This window comes from Phoca vitulina, unplaced genomic scaffold, assembly GCF_004348235.1.
Source record: "Phoca vitulina isolate PV1807 unplaced genomic scaffold, GSC_HSeal_1.0 scaffold40, whole genome shotgun sequence".
NCBI classification, from domain to species: Eukaryota; Metazoa; Chordata; class Mammalia; order Carnivora; family Phocidae; genus Phoca; species Phoca vitulina.
This window is the reverse complement of record NW_022589743.1, coordinates 11592298-11610158: the sequence shown is the minus strand read 5'-3', so window position 1 is coordinate 11610158 and position 17861 is coordinate 11592298. Positions and strand designations below refer to the sequence as shown.

General features: G+C 43.2%; 1 protein-coding gene and 1 non-coding gene across 2 annotated transcripts in view; both read left to right on the top strand.

Moving 5' to 3' along the window:
• TEX14 (testis expressed 14, intercellular bridge forming factor) overlaps positions 1-17861 on the top strand; it is a 90290-nt gene that overhangs the window by 18589 nt on the left and 53840 nt on the right. Inside the window, exons 2-4 of the mRNA XM_032428991.1 lie at positions 11557-11671; positions 15296-15461; positions 17184-17320. Coding sequence (XP_032284882.1) covers positions 11557-11671; positions 15296-15461; positions 17184-17320 — 418 coding nt within the window. The remainder of the gene's footprint in view (positions 1-11556; positions 11672-15295; positions 15462-17183; positions 17321-17861) is intronic.
• Positions 10622-10836, top strand: LOC116647756. Its single transcript, XR_004302365.1, has one exon. It is a non-coding gene; the product is annotated as a small nucleolar RNA U3 (small nucleolar RNA).

Sequence of the window (17861 nt, the reverse complement as noted above, 5' to 3'; positions counted from 1 at the left end):
CTTTAAACCTCTCAGTGGCTTCCCTTCACACTTAAAATCCAGACTCCCCTGGCCTCATCCTTGCCTAGAAAACCCTCACATATCTGGCCCTTGCCTGCTCCTCACCTCTCCCTCATACCCTGACGCTCTCTAGCTGTCTTCAAGTTGCTGGAACATGCCACTTTGTTCCCTTCTTTGAATCTTTGCATTAGTTGTTTTCTCTGTGTAAATGTAACTTCCAAAGAGAGGCCTTCTTCGACCACCCACATCTAAAGTAGCTACCAATCTCTCTCAGTTTCAGCACTCAAAATCCTTGGCATGCCTCATTATCTAATACTGTCGTGGGTATTTGTTGCTGTCATCTCTCTCCCTCACTAGAATGTAAACTCAGAGTGAGAGTAGGGGCCTTTACTCACCTCCATACCTCTGTATGCTCAGTACCTAGAATAGTATTTTAGCACATAGCAAAGTGGGATAATAGTTAAGGTGACCTACCAGCTCTGTTATTTAACAGCTGTGTGACCTTTGGCAAGTTACCTAATCTTTCTGTGTCTTAGTTTCTCCATCCATAAAACTAGGATGATTAACAATTGCATTTATCTAATATGTAAAGTACTTAGAATGATGCCTGGTACCTGGTAAGCCCTCAATAAATAGTAGCTAATAGTGTTAAGAATTGGCGCTCAAGTTGTAGCCGGTGCACAGAGCTATAAGGGGTGCAGGAATACCTGGCTCCGGGCGGGTGGGGGGGTGTCTCAAACAGACCAGGTTCAGCCTCTTGTTGCTGACAAAACCCAAAGACAGAGAAACAAGTGGTGGTAGAACTAGAAAGGAATTTATTTCAGTGAGGTCACCACTGGGAAGACAGCAAACTAGTGTCTAAGACCAGTGAATGCCCCAAATACTTCCGGGTTTACATAAAGAAAATGGAGGGCAAAGGTGGGTGGGTACATGCAGATAGGCAGTGAAGGTTAAAGGGATCATTGTCATAGAGTCAATCCTGGGTGGGGTCTTGCTGGCTCAGGGCAGTCGTTTTTGCTTGAGGGAGTGGTTTTGGTTCCCAACAAGTTATGTTTTTTCTGCAGGGTCTTTGCCTGAATTAAGAGATAAACTTGAACAAAAACCTTAATTAGAAAGTTTGAGGTCATGGGTGCCTGGGCTGGCTCAGTCAGTAGAGCCTGTGACTCTTGATCTCTGGTTTGTAAGTTTGAGCCCCACATTGGGTGGAGAGATTACTTAAAAGTAAATTTTTTTTTGTTTTTTAAGATTTTTATTTATTTGTTTGACAGAGAGAGAGACACAGCGAGAGTGGGAACACAAGCAGGGGGAGTGGGAGAGGGAGAAGCAGGTTTCCTGCGGGGCAGGGACCCCGATGCGGGACTCGATCCCAGGACCCTGGGATCATGACCTGAGCCGAAGGCAGACGCTTAACGACTGAGCCACCCCGGTCCCCCTGAAAGTCAAACTCTTAGGACAGTGATTTCATGCAAAAGCTATTGTTTACTGATCTCTTGAATCAGCTTGCTTCTCACTAACAAAGGCCTATCATTTCCTTTAGCTTTCTAGGGGTGAGGCTGCTTTACTGTAGAGGGAATGTAGAGGGAATGCCTCCTAGGCTTTAAAAGATGCAGGGTGTGATTGGCTGTCATTCAGGATTATGTTAATTAAGCATGGCCATTAATTTTTTTTAAAAGATTGTATGTATGTATGTATTTATTTATTTATTTGAGAGAGAGAGAGCGCGTGCATGGGTGAGTGCCCAAGTAGGGGAGAGGGGCAGAGGGAGAAGCAGACTCCCTGCTGAGCAGGGAGCCGGATGCTGGACTTGATCCTGGGACTATAGGATCCCTCTGTTGTACTCTCTCTGTCAAATAAATAAAGTCTTTAAAAAAAAAAAGAGTTGTTTGCTTAATTGACTGAGCCCCAGGCACCCCAGAGTTGTTGTTTTTTATTGTTGAATGAATGAAAGAAGAAAGGGAGGGATGAGAATTAAAGATGTATTCCTACTGACAGTATTTCCATTCCTTTTCCGTCTTTATTTTTACACTCTCCACCAGATGCCCAGATGAATCTCAGTATAATCACATACCCATATGAGTAACTTGGTCATTTCCAGGTAAAACCATTCACATCCAGACTCAGCGCCATTGTACTAGACTTTGTCCACAGCTCCAGGTTCTCGTGCTGACGGAGCCTGTGGGGGAGCTGGAGGCTTTGGCGCAGCACCTCCATTGTTAACAGCTGTGAAAGAAGACCCAGCAGTTCCTGCTCCCTAGAGGGATGGAAAAGGCAGCCACAGCCCGGGAGCTCAAAGCCTCTGGCGGGTTCAAAGTCTGAAAACTCTCCTTCCAAAAAGCAGACATCTGGAGCACCAGGGTGGCTCAGTCAGTTAGGCATCTGCCTTCGGCTCAGGTCATGATCCCAGGGTCCTGGGATGGAGCCCCGCATAGGGCTCCCTGCTCAGCGGGAAGCTTGCTTCTCCCTCTGCCTCTCCCCCTGGCTCGTGCTCTCTCTCTCACACACTCTCTCTCAAATAAATAAATCCTTTAAAAAAATAAAAAGCAGACATCTGACAGGAGCTGCAAAGTTGGCAAATCTAATTTCAGACTACCTGGAGTTAAAATGGACTCCTTTTTATTGCTCAGTTCTATGTAAATCAATGAACTCTTGCCACCCATTTTAATAACTCTTCAGAACACTTTCAGTACATTTTTTTCCAATGTCAAATTTATAATCTCTTGGTTTAGATATTTTCTTGAAGACATTTCTCTACTCTTCTGGTCCAAGCTGGACCACCATCTCTCTAGAACAACTTGAACCCATGGTTTTCTCTCAGCCACATTTTGGGAATTCCCTTAGCCTGGGTTACAGCTCATCTTTTCTGGATTCCATTCCTCTATCTTAGTCCATTCTTACATTTTACTGAAACAAAGAAAAAGGGTGCATTGGAGGTAATTACTTTGAAATCTGAAAAAAAAAAAAATGAAAATCTGAAGTTTTTCCCCTATCCTCATACCTGATTGATAGTTTGGAAGGAACAAAATTCTAGGTTGAAATAAATTTCCCCCAGGATTTGAAGCTATTCTTTTGTCTCTTAGCTTTTAGTCTTATTATTGAGAACCCTGATGCCATTCAGATTCCTGATTTTTTTATGTGAAGTGGTCCTTTACTTACTCTGGAGAATTTAATGTTCTTCTCTTTATCCCTGGTCTTCTTATATGTCATGATAATGCTTCAGCATAGACCTGTGGACCTCCATTGTGATGTGTACTTAGTGGGGTCTTTGAACCTGAATACTCATGTTTTTAAGTCCTTAAAATTTCATAAAATTCTTTCTTTTTTTATTGCCAAAATTTTAGGCAGTAGATTCTACAGTTTAATCATTTTATTGCTTATTGCTTTGTGCCACTGTTTCATGTGAAAAAAAAATTGTTTCTTGTGTTGTAAGCTTCTTCACTCTAAGCGCTGTATTAGAATATCTTTTTTTAAGTTATTATAATTCCAGTATAGTTAACATACAGTGTTATATTAGCTTCAGGTGTACAATATAGTGATTCAACAACTCCGTACATCTCCCTGTGCTCATCACAACAGGTGCACTCCTTAATCCCCATCAGCTGTTTCACCCATCCCCCCCCACCTCCCCTCTGTTAACCACCAGTGTGTTCTCTATAGTTAAGAGTATGTTTTTTGGGGGCACCTGGGTGGCTCAGTCGTTAAGTGTCTGCCTTTGGCTCAGGTCATGGTCCCAGGGTCCTGGGATAGAGCCCCACATTGGGCTCCCTGCTCCGCGGGAAGCCTGCTTCCCTTCCCCCACTCCCCCTGCTTGTGTTCCCTCTCTCGCTGTGTCTCTCTCTGTCAAATAAATAAATAAGATATTTTTTTAAAAAAGAGTATTTTTTTTGTTTGTATCTCTCTCTCTTTTTTCCCTTTGCTTGTTTTGTTTCTTAAATTGTACATGTGAGTGAAATCATATGGTATTCATCTTTTTCTGACTTATTTAGCTTAACATTATTCTCCCTAGCACCATCTATGTTGTTGCAAATGGCAAGATTTCATTCTTTTTTATAGGTGAATAATATTCTTTTGTATATGTATACTACATATTCTTTATCCATTCATCAATCAGTGGGTACTTGGACTGCTTCCATGTCTTGGCTAATGTAGATAATGCTGCTAAAAAACATCAGGGTGCATGTATCCCTTTGAATCAGTGTTTTTGTATTCTTTGGGTAGATAACCAGTAGTGTGATAGCTGGATTGTAGGGTAGTACCATTTTTAACTTTTTGAAGAACCTCTGTATTGTTTTTCAGAGTGACTATACCAGTTTGCATTAACACCAACAGTGCAGGAGGGTTCCTTTTTCTTCACATCCTCACGAACACCTGTTGTTTCTTCTGTTGTTGATTTTGGCACTCTGACAGGTATGAGGTGATATCTTATTGTATTTGCATTTCCGTGATGGTAAGTGATGATGATGAACATTTTTTTCATGTGTCTATTGGCCATCTGGATGTCTTCTTTGGAGAAATGTCTGTTCATGTCTTCTGCCCATTTTTTAATTGGATTATTTGTTGTTTGGGTGTTGAGTTGTATACGTTCTTGATATATTTTGGATACTAACCCTTTATCAGATATGTCATTTGCAAATATCTTCTCCCATTCTGTAGGTTGCCTTTTAGTTTTGTTGATTGTGTCCTTTCATATGCAGAAGTTCTATTATTTGAATGAAATCCCAATAGTTTATTTTTGCTTTTGTTTCCCTTGCCTCAGGAGACATGTCTAGAAAAAAGCTGCTACAGCTGATGTCAAAGAGCTGCCTGTGCTCTCTTCTAGGATTTTTATGGTTTCAGGTCTCACATTTAGATCTGTAATCCATTTGAATTTATTTTTGTTATGGTTTAAGAAAGTAATCCATGGGTGCCTGGGTGGCTCAGTCAGTTAAGCATCTGACTCTTGATTTTGGCTCAGGTCATGATCTCAGGGTCATGAGATCGAGCCCCGTGTTGGGCTCTGTGCTGGGTATGGAGCCTCCTTAAGATTCTTTTTTTTTTTTTTTTTTTTTTAAGATTTATTTATTTATTTGAGAGAGCGAGAATGAGAGAGAGTACATGAGAGGGGGGAGGGTCAGAGGGAGAAGTAGGCTCCTCGCTGAGCAGGGAGCCCGATGCGGGACTCGATCCCAGGACTCCAGGATTATGACCTGAGCTGAAGGCAGTCGCTTAACCAACTGAGCCACCCAGGCGCCCCACCTCCTTAAGATTCTTTCTCCCTCTTCCTCTGTCCCCCACCCCCTCACTGGTCTAGCTTGTGTACTCTCTCTCTTAAAAAAAAAAAAAAAAAAAGGTCCAGTTTTTTTCTTTTGCATGTTGCTATCCAGTTTCCCCAATACCATTTGTTGAAGAGATTGTCCTTTTCCCTTTGGATATCCTTTCTTGCTTTGTTAAGATTAATGTACTATATAGTTGTGGGTTTATTTCTGGGTTTTCAATTCTGTTCTATTGATCTATGTGACTATTTTTGTGCCAGTACCATACTGTTTTGATTAGCTAGTAAACAATGAATGGGTCAACCAGAAAATAAAAGAAGAAATAAAAAAGTACATGGAAACAAATGAAAATGAAACCACAGAAGTCCAAAACCTTTAGGATGCAGCAAAAGTGGTTGTAAGAGTGAAGCTGATAGCAATACAGGCCTATCTCAAGAAGCAAGAAAAATCTCAAATGAACAACCTAACCTGACACGTAAAGGAGCTAGAAAAAGAAGAAACAAAATCTAGAACCAGCAGATGGGAGGAAATAATAAAGATTAGAGTAGAGATAAATAATATAGAAATAAAAAAAACAGGGGCGCCTGGGTGGCTCAGTCGTTAAGTGTCTGCCTTTGGCTCAGGTCATGATCCCAGGGTCCTGGGATCGAGCCCCGCATTGGGCTCCCTGCTCTGCGGGAAGCCTGCTTCTCCCTCTCCCACTCCCATTGCTTGTGTTCCCTCTCTTGCTGTGTCTCTCTCTCTGTCAAATAAATAAATAAAATCTTAAAAAAAAAAAGAAATCAAAAAAACAATAGATCATTGAAACCAGGAGCTTTTTTTTTTTTTTTTAAAGATTTTATTTATTTGTCAGAGAGAGCGAGAGAGCACAAGCAGGGGAAGCAGCAGGCAGAGGAAGAAGCAGGCTCCCAGCTGAGCAGAGAGCCTGATGTGGGGCTCGATCCCAGGACCCAGGGATCATGACCTGAACCGAAGGCAGACGCCCAACCGACTGAGCCACCGAGGCATCCCCAGGAGCTGTTTTTTTTTTTTTTTTAAGATTTCATTTATTCATTTGAGAGTGACACAGTGAGAGAGGGAACACAAGCAAGGGGAGTGGGAGCAGGAGAAGCAGGCTTCCCGTGGAGCAGGGAGCCCGATGCGGGGCTCGATCCCAGGACCCTGGGACCATAACAACTGAGCCACCCAGGTGCCCCAGGAGCTGGTCTTTTGAGAAAAAAAGAAAAAAATCAATAAAATGGATACACCTCTTGCCAGACTTTACAAGAAAAAAGAGAAAGGACTCAAACAAATAACATCATAAATGAGAGAGAAGAAATAACACCACCACAGAAATACAAACAATTATAAGAGAACATTATTATGAAAAACTATATGCCAACAAATTGGACAACCTCGAAGAAAGGATAAATTCCTAGAAACATATAAACTACCAAACTGAAACAGGAAGAAACAGAAAATTTGAATTGACTGATAACCAGCAAAGAAATTGAATCACTAATCCAAAAAACTCCCAACAGGGGTGGCTGGCTGGCTGGCTCAGTCAGTAAAGCATGAGACTCCTGATCTCGGGGTTGTGAGTTTAAACCCCATGTTGGATGCAGAGATTACTTAAAAATAAAATCTTCATTTTTTTTTAAGTTTTTATTTATTTGTGAGAGGAGAGCGAGAGAGAGCATGCATGCATAAACAGGGGTAGAGGCAGGCAGAGGGAGAAGCAGGCTCCCTACTGAGCGAGGAGCCTGATGCGGGACTTGATCCTAGGACCCTGGGATCATGACCTGAGCCGAAGGCAGACGCTTAACCGACTGAGCCACCCAGGCGCCCCTACATAATGGATTTTTAATATTCAAAGTGGGATTTCTGGGTCCAGCTTTTCATAGATATTGCCACATTGCTTTCCAAAAGCACTGTAACACTTCGCATTCCTAACTGCACTTAGGAAGGTGTCTGTTTTCCCACCTCTTCTCCAGTTCTGAATGTTTTCTCGTTTTTTTTTTTTTTTCAAGCTTCAAGTTTATCTTTTTTCCCCCATTATTTCAACTCAGGCACCATTTTATGTTGGTTTATTGAATATTGCAGAGTAGGGTGAAATATCCATCCTTCCGATACACATATTATTTATCTTCTCATTCCCTTTACACCCCATCATTCCACTTTCTCCCAAAGCTATCTAGGTTTCCTGCTCTCAGAAATTAATACTTCAGAATGTGAGGGCGATCTGGCTGCGACATCTGTCACCCCACTGATCGCTAGGGTTGATTTGGCTCATCTGGCTGGCTAGGTGGGTGTCGCCTTCCTCCCTCAGTGCTCCATGTGCGTCCCTCCCGAAGCTGCGCGCTCTGTCGAAGAGGACGACCTTCCCCGATGGAGGAGGACCGTTCTTCGGTGAAGGGTATACGAGTAGCTGCGCTCCCCTGCTAGAACCTCCAAACAAGCTCTCAAGGTCCATTTGTAGGAGAACGTAGGGTAGTAAAGCTTCCAAGACTCCAGACACATCCAAATGAGGCGCTGCATGTGGCAGTCTGCCTTTCTTTAGAAAAAAAAAATAATAAAATAAAATAAATTAGTACTTTATCTCCACTTTGTGTTTAATGCTGTGGACAGCATTGTTTAGTGACTAAAGCCTTCGGCGATTCTGAGCAGCAAGCCTGAGGAATTACGATGAGAGGGAGACAATATGTTGTAGTGCAGGGACTTCGGAGCCAGATTGTTGTGTGATGTCTGGAAAATTACTCACCCCCTCTAAACCTCGGTTTTTCCATCCACAAAACAGTGATATTAGTACCTTCCTCCTGTTGTACAGTACTGTTCTGAGGATTGCGTTAGAATGGTGCCTGGCACACGTTGTTATTAATATCAGGTCTTGCTTCCTAGGAGGCCCAGAGATTAGGTGACTGACCCATCTGGAGGCTCCAGGCTAAAAAGGGTTGTCGTTGGGACTTCAACACTTGAACCCCGGTCTTTTGACCTTTTTACTCAATCTTTGTACCATGTCAAAGCTGCCTTTTGTCACTTCTCGGGGGACTTATTTTGGTCATCTTTTTATCAGTCACAACATGGCTACAGTGGGCTGGCCTAAAATAAATACTTGTTGAATGAGTGAATTAATGAATAAATGTTTTCTACTAGGAAATCACTAAAAGGCTGTTATGTAAATTGTGGGGACAGTGGTTTTCAAACTATTTTTCTCTGCAGCCATCTGTATCTTCTCAAGAATTGTTGGTCATTGCCTCCCTAAGTGCTTCCCTAAGCCTTTGGAGGCCCTGGTTGATTTAATTTTTTAGTTCATGAACTCCAGGGATTAACCAGTCTGCTACCCTAAACTGTAGTTCCTTCCTAACCAGACTTATGAATAATCTGCGATTTTATAAATTAGGCTGCTTCAGGTGTATGGAAGCAGGCAGAAGACAGGAGATTCCTGGGTCACAGAATTGAGTGATAGTTTATTACTCATAGCAACAGCAGTAGTTAGACTTTTAGCTTTTTTGGTGCTGGTTCCTCAAGCCCTAATTCCCACAGAGCCATGCAAAGAGCTATATAACATTGCACATGTGGTGGGTTGCTTTACAGCAGAAGCACCCTGAGCTTATCTTCTATAATGGACAGTATAACCTTTGCTCCAGAAGAAGCTGTTATCTTCATTATACTGGACAGTGAGCATGCCTGCCCTTTGCTCTAAAGGAAGATACTTTATCTTCCAAAGTTTAGTATACACACATCTTCAAAAAGATAGTCTAGAACACAGGGCCATTAGTGCCTTACTTTCCTGACTTGGAGACACAGGAGCTATCCATGGAGAATTGTTTTCCCACATTGTTCTTGCTGCTCTTCTCTACGCTTAGGCTTGCTTAGGTCAAGTAAGTTTACCTGGCACTGAAGAGAGAGAAATTGGCAGTTTCTGCCCTGAAGGTTAGGGGAGATAGTCTGGTACGGAAGAAGACATGCCACAAATACTTGTAACATAGGGAGACCTGAGCAATAAGAAATGTGAACCCCACTAGCACTGCTCTCATCAAGAACACTGATCCTTCTTACTAGATTTCTCCAGTCTGATGCTGTTGACTGATCTTCCTTTTTGAAACTCTTATCCCTTGTCACTGTGACCCATTTGTTCCAGGTTTTTCTCTTACCTCTTTTGGTTTCCTTCTCTTGCTACTTTTTGGCTTTGTCCTTTCAGCTTGCCCCTTAAAATGTTAGTGGGCCTCAGGGCTCCATCCTCAGCTGTCTATTTAGGTAGAATGTTTTGTGACTCACTAACCCCCATGGCTTTAAAATGACATATTATAATGTTAAGGACTCCTATCTTAACCCAGTTCTCTGCACTGGACACCTTTGCTTGGATTCATTCTTTTAGTACCAGGTGTTTGGGATATTGTGGGTATACAAGGTCATTTCATAGTCTCTGCCCTTCCCAGACATAGTCTCATGCAAAGAGCGGCATTAATCAAATAATCACTCAAGAGAAGATGTTGGCTCTGGTTAAGGAGGTCAGGGAAGAGTTCCCTGAGACAATGACACTTGGACAGATGTGTCGTAATGATGAACAGCAGTTAAGTTGGGAAAGGGATTGGGAGAGAATTCCTGTCTGAGGGAACAGCTTTTGCAAAGGCTCTGTGGCAGAAGGGAATATGGTGAGCAAAAGAGCTGAAGTTCAGTAGGGCTGAAGTGAGAGGGAACTTGGTGCAAAATAAGGCTGGAGAGTTGGTGTGTGGGCCAGACCATGGACGGCCTGATAAGCTATGTTGAGTTTTGTCTTTAGCCCAAGAGCGGAGAGCTCCTGGAACTTTAAGCAGAGTTATGTATTTTGTTTTGTTTAAACACCTTTTATGTAAATAAAGATTCCTTGATTTGTTCAAAAAAAACCCACAACATTTATATGGCTGGTATTTAGATCACGGGATTAAGTTTAAATAACCGGGAGTGCTTTGCAAAAACTCTTTGGCTTAGGTCATCGGTTTCATCATCCACTTCCGTTTTTCTCGAGGGGGCGGGGTGGAGAAAGGATTCCTCGCTTCTACTGTCGGTCTAAACTAAGACGCGTCCTGGAGTTCCGGCGCGCTGTGTAGTCGTCAGCGGTCTACGTAAAACTGACGAGGCGGAATTGCCGGGCAATGGGTGGGAGGGGTAAGTGGGGAAAATGCCGTGCGATTGGCTGTTTATCAGCCGTATGTTAATTAAAGTGATAACTTGAACTGTCTTCTGAAACGCATTATGTTCAAAAACGCTTTGTCGAACTTTGGTAATGGAACAGTTCTTTGGGAAATACATGCTAATATACATTTGGAAAGAATGGTGACGTTAAATAAAGTCACCATGGGTAAAATGTACGTGGGTTTCTTCCACTTCGGAAAATTAGGAGTGGTGCTGTTAAGACTATACTTTCAGGGATCATTTCTATAGTTTGTTACTAGAGAAGTTTCTCTGAATGTGTAGAGTACCCGAAACCACGAGGAGGAGGTGCAGTATTCTCTTCTGAGCGTGAAAAAGGCTTTTGGTGTTGTTGTTCACAACTGCCTCTTGCCGTTGATGATCGTTCTTCTCTCCTTTTTGGGGAGTTAGAGGGAGAGAATGCAGTCTGAGTGGTTTCGTTGTTTATAGTCGTGTAAGAGAGTGTTTGTGTTTTTTTTGAAGTGTTGTGGTGGGTGTTATCGGATGTAATTTAGATGTCATGTGTTTTGTTCTACGGCTGTGTTGGGGGTGGGTGGTAGTTTGTGCTTTTTTTTTTTAATGGTTTTGTCTGTGGGGGGGGGGGGGGTTTTTTTTGGGGGGTTAAAAAAATTTTTTTTTTTTTTTTTGTAATGAACTAGTTTGAGGGAGTAAAGAGGCAGAAGCCGAACGAACGGGAGATGTGAGGTGGGATTGGGAGGATTCTGAACAGAAAGCCGATATTAATCGATTAAACCAAATTTTTTTCTTTTTTTAAGATTTTGTTTATTTATTTGAGAGAGAGCACATGAGAGGGGGGAGGGTCAGAGGGAGAAGCAGACTCCCTGCCGAGCAGGGAGCCCGATGTGGGACTCGATCCAGGGACTCCAGGATCATGACCTGAGCCGAAGACAGTCGCTTAACCAACTGAGCCACCCAGGCGCCCGCGATTAAACCAAGTTTTCTAGGTTTCTCCTAGAATTTTTGTGAATAATATTTTTGATGAGTAAATGTGTTTGTTTTTGGAAAGAAGTTTATATTACTAATATAAGAAAGTACTGTGTAAAGGAATTTTACTTTGTGCCCTAACATGAACTTCTGTAGTTTTATCTTAGGAAGTTTCCTGATACTTATATTCATCTTTGCGTTTACTTTGCAGGAATTTATGTTGATGCAGTTAATTCCTTGGGCCAGACTGCACTTTTCGTTGCAGCATTATTAGGCCTTACAAAATTAGTTGATGTCCTGCTGGATTATGGGTCAGATCCAAATCAGTAAGTATAATGATATGGCTAGTAGTATGCTTTTAAAATGAGTTGGGGCATTTGGAAAACAATTTGAGAAGATACTAAAATTACTAATTTATATCAATGAAATACAGTTGCATAGCTATGTTGAAACATAGTTTTAACTGCTAATGAAGTTTTCTGAGCAGTTTTACTAGGTCCAGTAAAATAAGGGGAACTTAATTGTTAGTTATTAAATAGTACCATTTGCATATTTCCACCCCAGATTATAATTTGTATGATTCACTTAAGCAGTTTAACATACCCACCAACCAATAATATACTTGGCATCATTTTCTCAGGATCACTTGCCTTGCTCTTGTAATTGTGGTCCAAAAGAATATGAGTTTAACAGTTGACCCAACTTTTAATGTGGAACAGTGTAGCACTTTTGCTCTTCCGGCACCAGCTCACTTGATCTTCACAACCACCTCCTCGAGAGGGAGGGGACAGCAGGTACTTTTACAGTTGCTATTGGACAGAACCAGAAACAGGTTTTGAACACTTACATGATTCTAGCTGATTTCCACAGGAATTCCAGAATATAATCATAAACGTCATAAAGTAACATTCCCATCTTACACGAGGAGGCCCTGTTTAATGTACTTTAAAAAGAAAAAGTATTGATATCAGAAGATTTGGGGGGTTTTGTTTTTTGTTTTTTATAGGGTTGCTTGCTTAGTGGGAGAAAACTTGCAAGCTTCCAAAAGTATAAAGAAAAAACACCAATTGACATTAGAATTCTGTAACCCAGATATAAATTAATACAGTGGACATTTTGCTGTTTCCTTCTAGACTCACATATACTCTCCTGTCTTGTGTTAATGTTTAATTTCAAAGCTCAGAAAGAAAGGGCTGGCTCATCTGTTTGCAGGTAACAGTGTGGTAGGAGGCCACACTGGGAATCCCTGGAGTTCTTAGCAAAAATGCAGCATTTTCCAGTCATCTGTAATTATGTCTGTTTTGTGGAGGCTTAGAGCTGGATTCTTTAAAGATCAAATCATTCAAACATTTAATATTTCCAGGTTAAGGAGCTAAGGCCCAGAAAATTTAAGTGACTGGCCTATAATGGTGTGTTAATGATTAGAGCTGAGACCAGGAGCCCAGGCATTAAGAACTCAGTTTGACTTTCCTTTTTTAGAAGTCCCCATGATGCCAGGGGGAGGTAGGAAAGCACATTGTCAAAGGGGGGAAGGCAAACCCCCTGGCTTTGTATTTTGTGATAGGACCATTTTCATGTGACTTAAAAAATATCTTTTGATCAAAGTGAAGGGAAATTTCTGGGGGGAGGTTGTATTACTAAGTGCTCAAAGGAAATGCTGTGATGGCACAGCCCTATTGAACTCAAAAAGTCAGATGCCTGTGGGACCAAGTGGAGTTAATGGGCACAGGCTCTCTCTAAGAAGGGTTAGGCATTTGTTGCTCCTGGGTAGGAAAGGGAGCCAGGAAAGCCAGATCTTCTAAATTTCCAAGAGGCTGAAAATCCCAGTATTTTTTTTTTAAGATTTTATATATATATTTACTTATTTTTTTTAAGATTTTATTTATTTATTTGACAGAGAGAGAGCGAGAACAGGAGCACAAGCAGGGGGAGAGGGAGAAGCAGGCTTCCTGCCGAGCGGGGAGCCCGATGTGGGGCTCGATCCCAGGACCCTGGGATCATGACCTAACCCGAAGGCAGATGCTTAATGACTGAGCCACCCAGGTGCCCCAAGATTTTATATATTTATTTGAGAGAGAGAGAGGGAGCATGAGCTGGGGTGGGGGGGAGAGGCAGAGGGAGAGGGAGAAGCAGGCTGCCCATTGAGCAGGGAGCCCAATGTGGGGCTTTATCCCAGAATCCTGAGATCATGACCTGAGCCGAAGGCAGAGGCTTAACTGACTGAGCTACCCAGGTGCCCCTGAAAATCCCGATTTTTAATGTGAAATTTTCCAAGTGTTAAATATTGTCCATTATTTTATTTTATTTTATTAATTTATTAAAAATTTTTAAGTAGGCGCTACACCCAGTATGGAGCCCAGCACAGGGCTTGAACTCACAACCCTGAGATCAAGAGTTGGATGCTTAACCTACTGAGCCACCCATGTATCCCTTGTCCATTATTTTAGATTCTTTTTTAAAACACTATGTCGACCTAATAAAACATGCCTCTGAGTTGCCAAATCACTCTGCAGGCCTCTAGTTTCAACCTTTGGGAGGATATTATGGTTCTTACAGTGCAGTGTGCAATAGGAGACTGAACTACCAGTAGGAGAGAGCTCACAATGAGATATCAAGTGGGTGCAGGCCAGCCTTATTGGCATCACCTGGGGAACTTGTAAAAGGCACACATTCCTGGGCCTCATGCTTGCAGATTCTGATTTAGTCTGGTGTATACTCTGACACTCTGTATTTTTGACAGATATTCCAGTGGCTCATTAACTAAATTATGGTACATACATTAGAATACTATGCAGCTGTTAAAAACAATGGAGGTGGCTTGTATGTTGTCATATGGAAATTTCTCCAAGATACAGTTAAGTGAAAAAACTTAAATGCAGAACAGTTTACGTAGCATATTCTTATTCCTCCCTGTATATGCAGAGAACATTTCTGAAAGCATACAAAAACATGTAACAGTAGTTGCCTTTGAGCAAGAGGATTAGGGGTCTGGAACTGGGAGACTTTTTAAAGAGATTTTATGTATTTATTTATTTAAAGATTTTGTTTATTTTGTTTATTTTTGTTTTTTATTTTTTTTAAAGATTTTATTTATTTATTTGAGAGAGGATGAGAGGAGAGAGAGAGCACATGAGAGGGGGGAGGGTCAGAGGGAGAAGCAGACTCCCTGCTGAGCAGGGAGCCCGATGCGGGACTCGATCCTGGGACTCCAGGATCATGACCTGAGCTGAAGGCAGTCGCTTAACCAACTGAGCCACCCAGGCGCCCCAGATTTTGTTTATTTTTTAAGATTTTATTTTTTCATTTGACAGAGAGAGACACAGCGAGAGAGGGAACACAAGCAGGGGGAATGGGAGAGGGAGAAGCAGGCTTCCCGCAGAGCAGGGAGCCCGATGTGGGGCTCGATCCCAGGACCCTGGGATCATGACCTGAGCCGAAGGCAGACACTTAACCGACTGAGCCACCCAGGCGCCCCAGAGTTGTGGATTCTTAATCAGATTGCTGGTGCTAGGGCTTTGCGGGCCTCCACTGTAGGACTTGGGAGATAGAGAGGGATGGTCTCTGGTTGGGCTGTGCTTCACCACCCCGACCCCAGGACACTATAGTCGTGAAGAAATTGTTTCAGAGCAGCCAGTATCAAAGGGCAATGGGAAAAGGAACACCAGATTTAGAACCAGACCCAGACCTGAGTATGAATCTCAGCTTTGCCCTTTTGTTTCCTCATCTATTAACTGGAACATGATACCACCTTGAAGGGTAGAGGTAAGGATGGAAAAAGGGGATGTGTATAAAGCTCCTGTTGGCACAGCCTCACAAATGGTATTATAATCCTTCTCCCAAAGGTTGCCTTTGTAGAAAGGGAGCCTTGTGTCACCCATTGACTGCCCCCCACCCCACTCTGTGGAAGGCAAGAGTGTTACGGACACTGATACTAACACCTCCCCCTCCAGCCGCTGCTTCGATGGCAGCACTCCTGTTCACGCAGCAGCATTTTCAGGCAATCAGTGGATCCTCAGCAAACTGCTGGATGCAGGGGGTGATCTTCGACTCCATGACGAGAAGGGTCGAAACCCGCAGACCTGGGCCCTGACGGCAGGGAAGGAGCGCAGCACCGCGGTAAGGATGGGCCTGCTCTGTAGCCACAGCTGAGGCAGAGCACTGAGCTGGGAGTCAGGAGCCCAGGGGGCAGGGAGGGGCTGATCGTGGGGACAGCACAGGGCTGGCAGTGGCCTTGCCATTGGCACTGGATACACAGGCCTGGGCTGAAGCAGGTTAAACAGCTATAAAACCTCAGGCAAATCTAGTGAACCTTTTTGGTCATCCATTCAGTGAGGAGGGAGAATAATTGTAATTTTGACCCTTAACTAGCACTTACTACACATCAAATGTTCTGAATTAAATTAATTAAATATTAAGTCATTTAATCTTCACAACTTTGTCATGGAGATACTGTTATTGTCCCCATTTTACAGATGGGGAATCTGAGGCCCATTGACATTTTGTAACTTGCTGAGGCCACACACTGGCAGGTGTGATGTGTTTGAATGAGGTCTAAATAACATAAGAAATGTAAAGCATAAAGTGCAGACACAATACTGGGCACATGGAGGGAAAAGGGAGGTGGGCAGAGTCCTCCATTCCCTCCCTCTGGTTCTCCAACTCCTTAGCTGTTGGCCTTGGACAAGTAATTTTGCTCCTTCTGCCTCAGTTTCCTCATCTGTTGAAGGAGGGAGTTGGACGAAATTTTCTTTCCTTTTTAAAATAATTTATTTAAATTCAGTTAATTAACATATAGATTGTAGATTGGATTCTACAATGTATTATTGGTTTCAGAGGTAGAGTTCAGTGATTCCTCACTTACATAATACCCAGTGTCCATTACATCACGTGCTATCCTTAATGTCCCATCACCCAGTTACCCCATCCCCTCACCCGCTCCCCTTCAGCAACCCTCAGTTTGTTTCCTATGATTAAGAGTTTCTTATGGTTTATCTGCTGTTCTGATTTCATCTTGTTTTATTTTTCCCTCCCCTCCGCTCCTCTGTTTTGTTTCTTAAATTCCACATATGAGTGAGATCATATGATAATTGTCTTTCTCTGATTGACTTATTTCGCTTAACATAATACCCTCTAGTTCCATCCATGTTGTTGCAAATGGCAAGATATCATTTTTTTCATGGCTGAGTAGTATTACATCGTATATACATACCACATCTTTATCCATTCACATGTTTTGTTTTGTTTTGTTTTGTTTTTAAAGATTTTATTTATTTATTTGACAGAGAGAGACACAGCGAGAGAGGGAACACAAGCAGGGGGAGTGGGAGAGGGAGAAGCAGGCCTCCGGCCAAGCGGGGAGCCCGATGCGGGGCTCGATCCCAGGACCCTGGGATCATGACCTGAGCCGAAGGCAGACGCTTAACGACTGAGCCACCCAGGCGCCCCTATCCATTCACATGTTGATGGACATCTGGGCTCTTTCCATAGTTTGGCTATTGTGGACATTGCTCTATAAACACTGGGGTACTTGTGCCCCTTCAGATCACTATATTTGTATCTTTGGGGTAGATCCCTAGTAGTGAAATTGCTAGGTTGTAGGGTAGCTCTATTTTCAACTTTTTGAGGAACAGGGAGTTGGAGGAAATTATTGCCAAATCACCTCCCTGGAAACATTTCCACACTTGTAAAAAATCACCTGGGTCCTATCCTTTCCACAGATTTCCCTGTCAGGGGCTCCTGGCTCCTCAGATCTTTCAGGTCAGAGTGTTCCTGGTCCACTGAAGGCCAGGGTAGCTCTTAGTTCACTGCAGCATTGAACATCTCCGCGGTGTGTTGCAGATGGTGGAGTTCATGCAGCGCTGTGCCTCACACATGCAGGCCATCATACAGGGTTTCTCTTATGACCTCCTGAAGAAGATCGACTCCCCTCAGCGGCTCATCTGCGGCCCACCCCGGTTTGGCGGTCTCATACAGGGGTGAGTGCTGCCTTGAGCAGAGTGGGATATTTGGCATCACCCCAGCCTTCCTTGTAGGAGCCCTGCAATGTGGGCCACCCAGGTTCCTCCACGTTGGTCCCATCTGGCATCTGGCCCACTCTAAGCGGTGAACTCTGACAGAGAAGATGTGGCCGCTGCAGAAGTGGCCAGAGGAGCACCTTTGGCGGCCCTGCCCCCATGCAGGAATGTGGGGGGTTGGGCACGGAAATGAGTTCTGGGCTCTAGTGGGAACCACCCTGAGGTTAGTGGTTAACAAAGAACTTTTCAGGTCTGAGGAGCTCAGCAGAAAACTCCTGCTCAGTAGAGCAGCCAACTGACCTTTGTGTCATCTCCCAAAGCATGGAAAGAAGGCTCCTTTATTCCCAAGATTGCAAAACACGAATGCTTAACTTACCTTCCTCAGGCTGTTTTAAGCTGGTGTGAGAGATCTGCTGCTAGCTGGGTGGGCAGCCTCCCTGCCCCCATCACTGGAGGTGGGCCTCAGGCTTCTTTCCATGCTCAACTACCTAGCTCTTTTAAA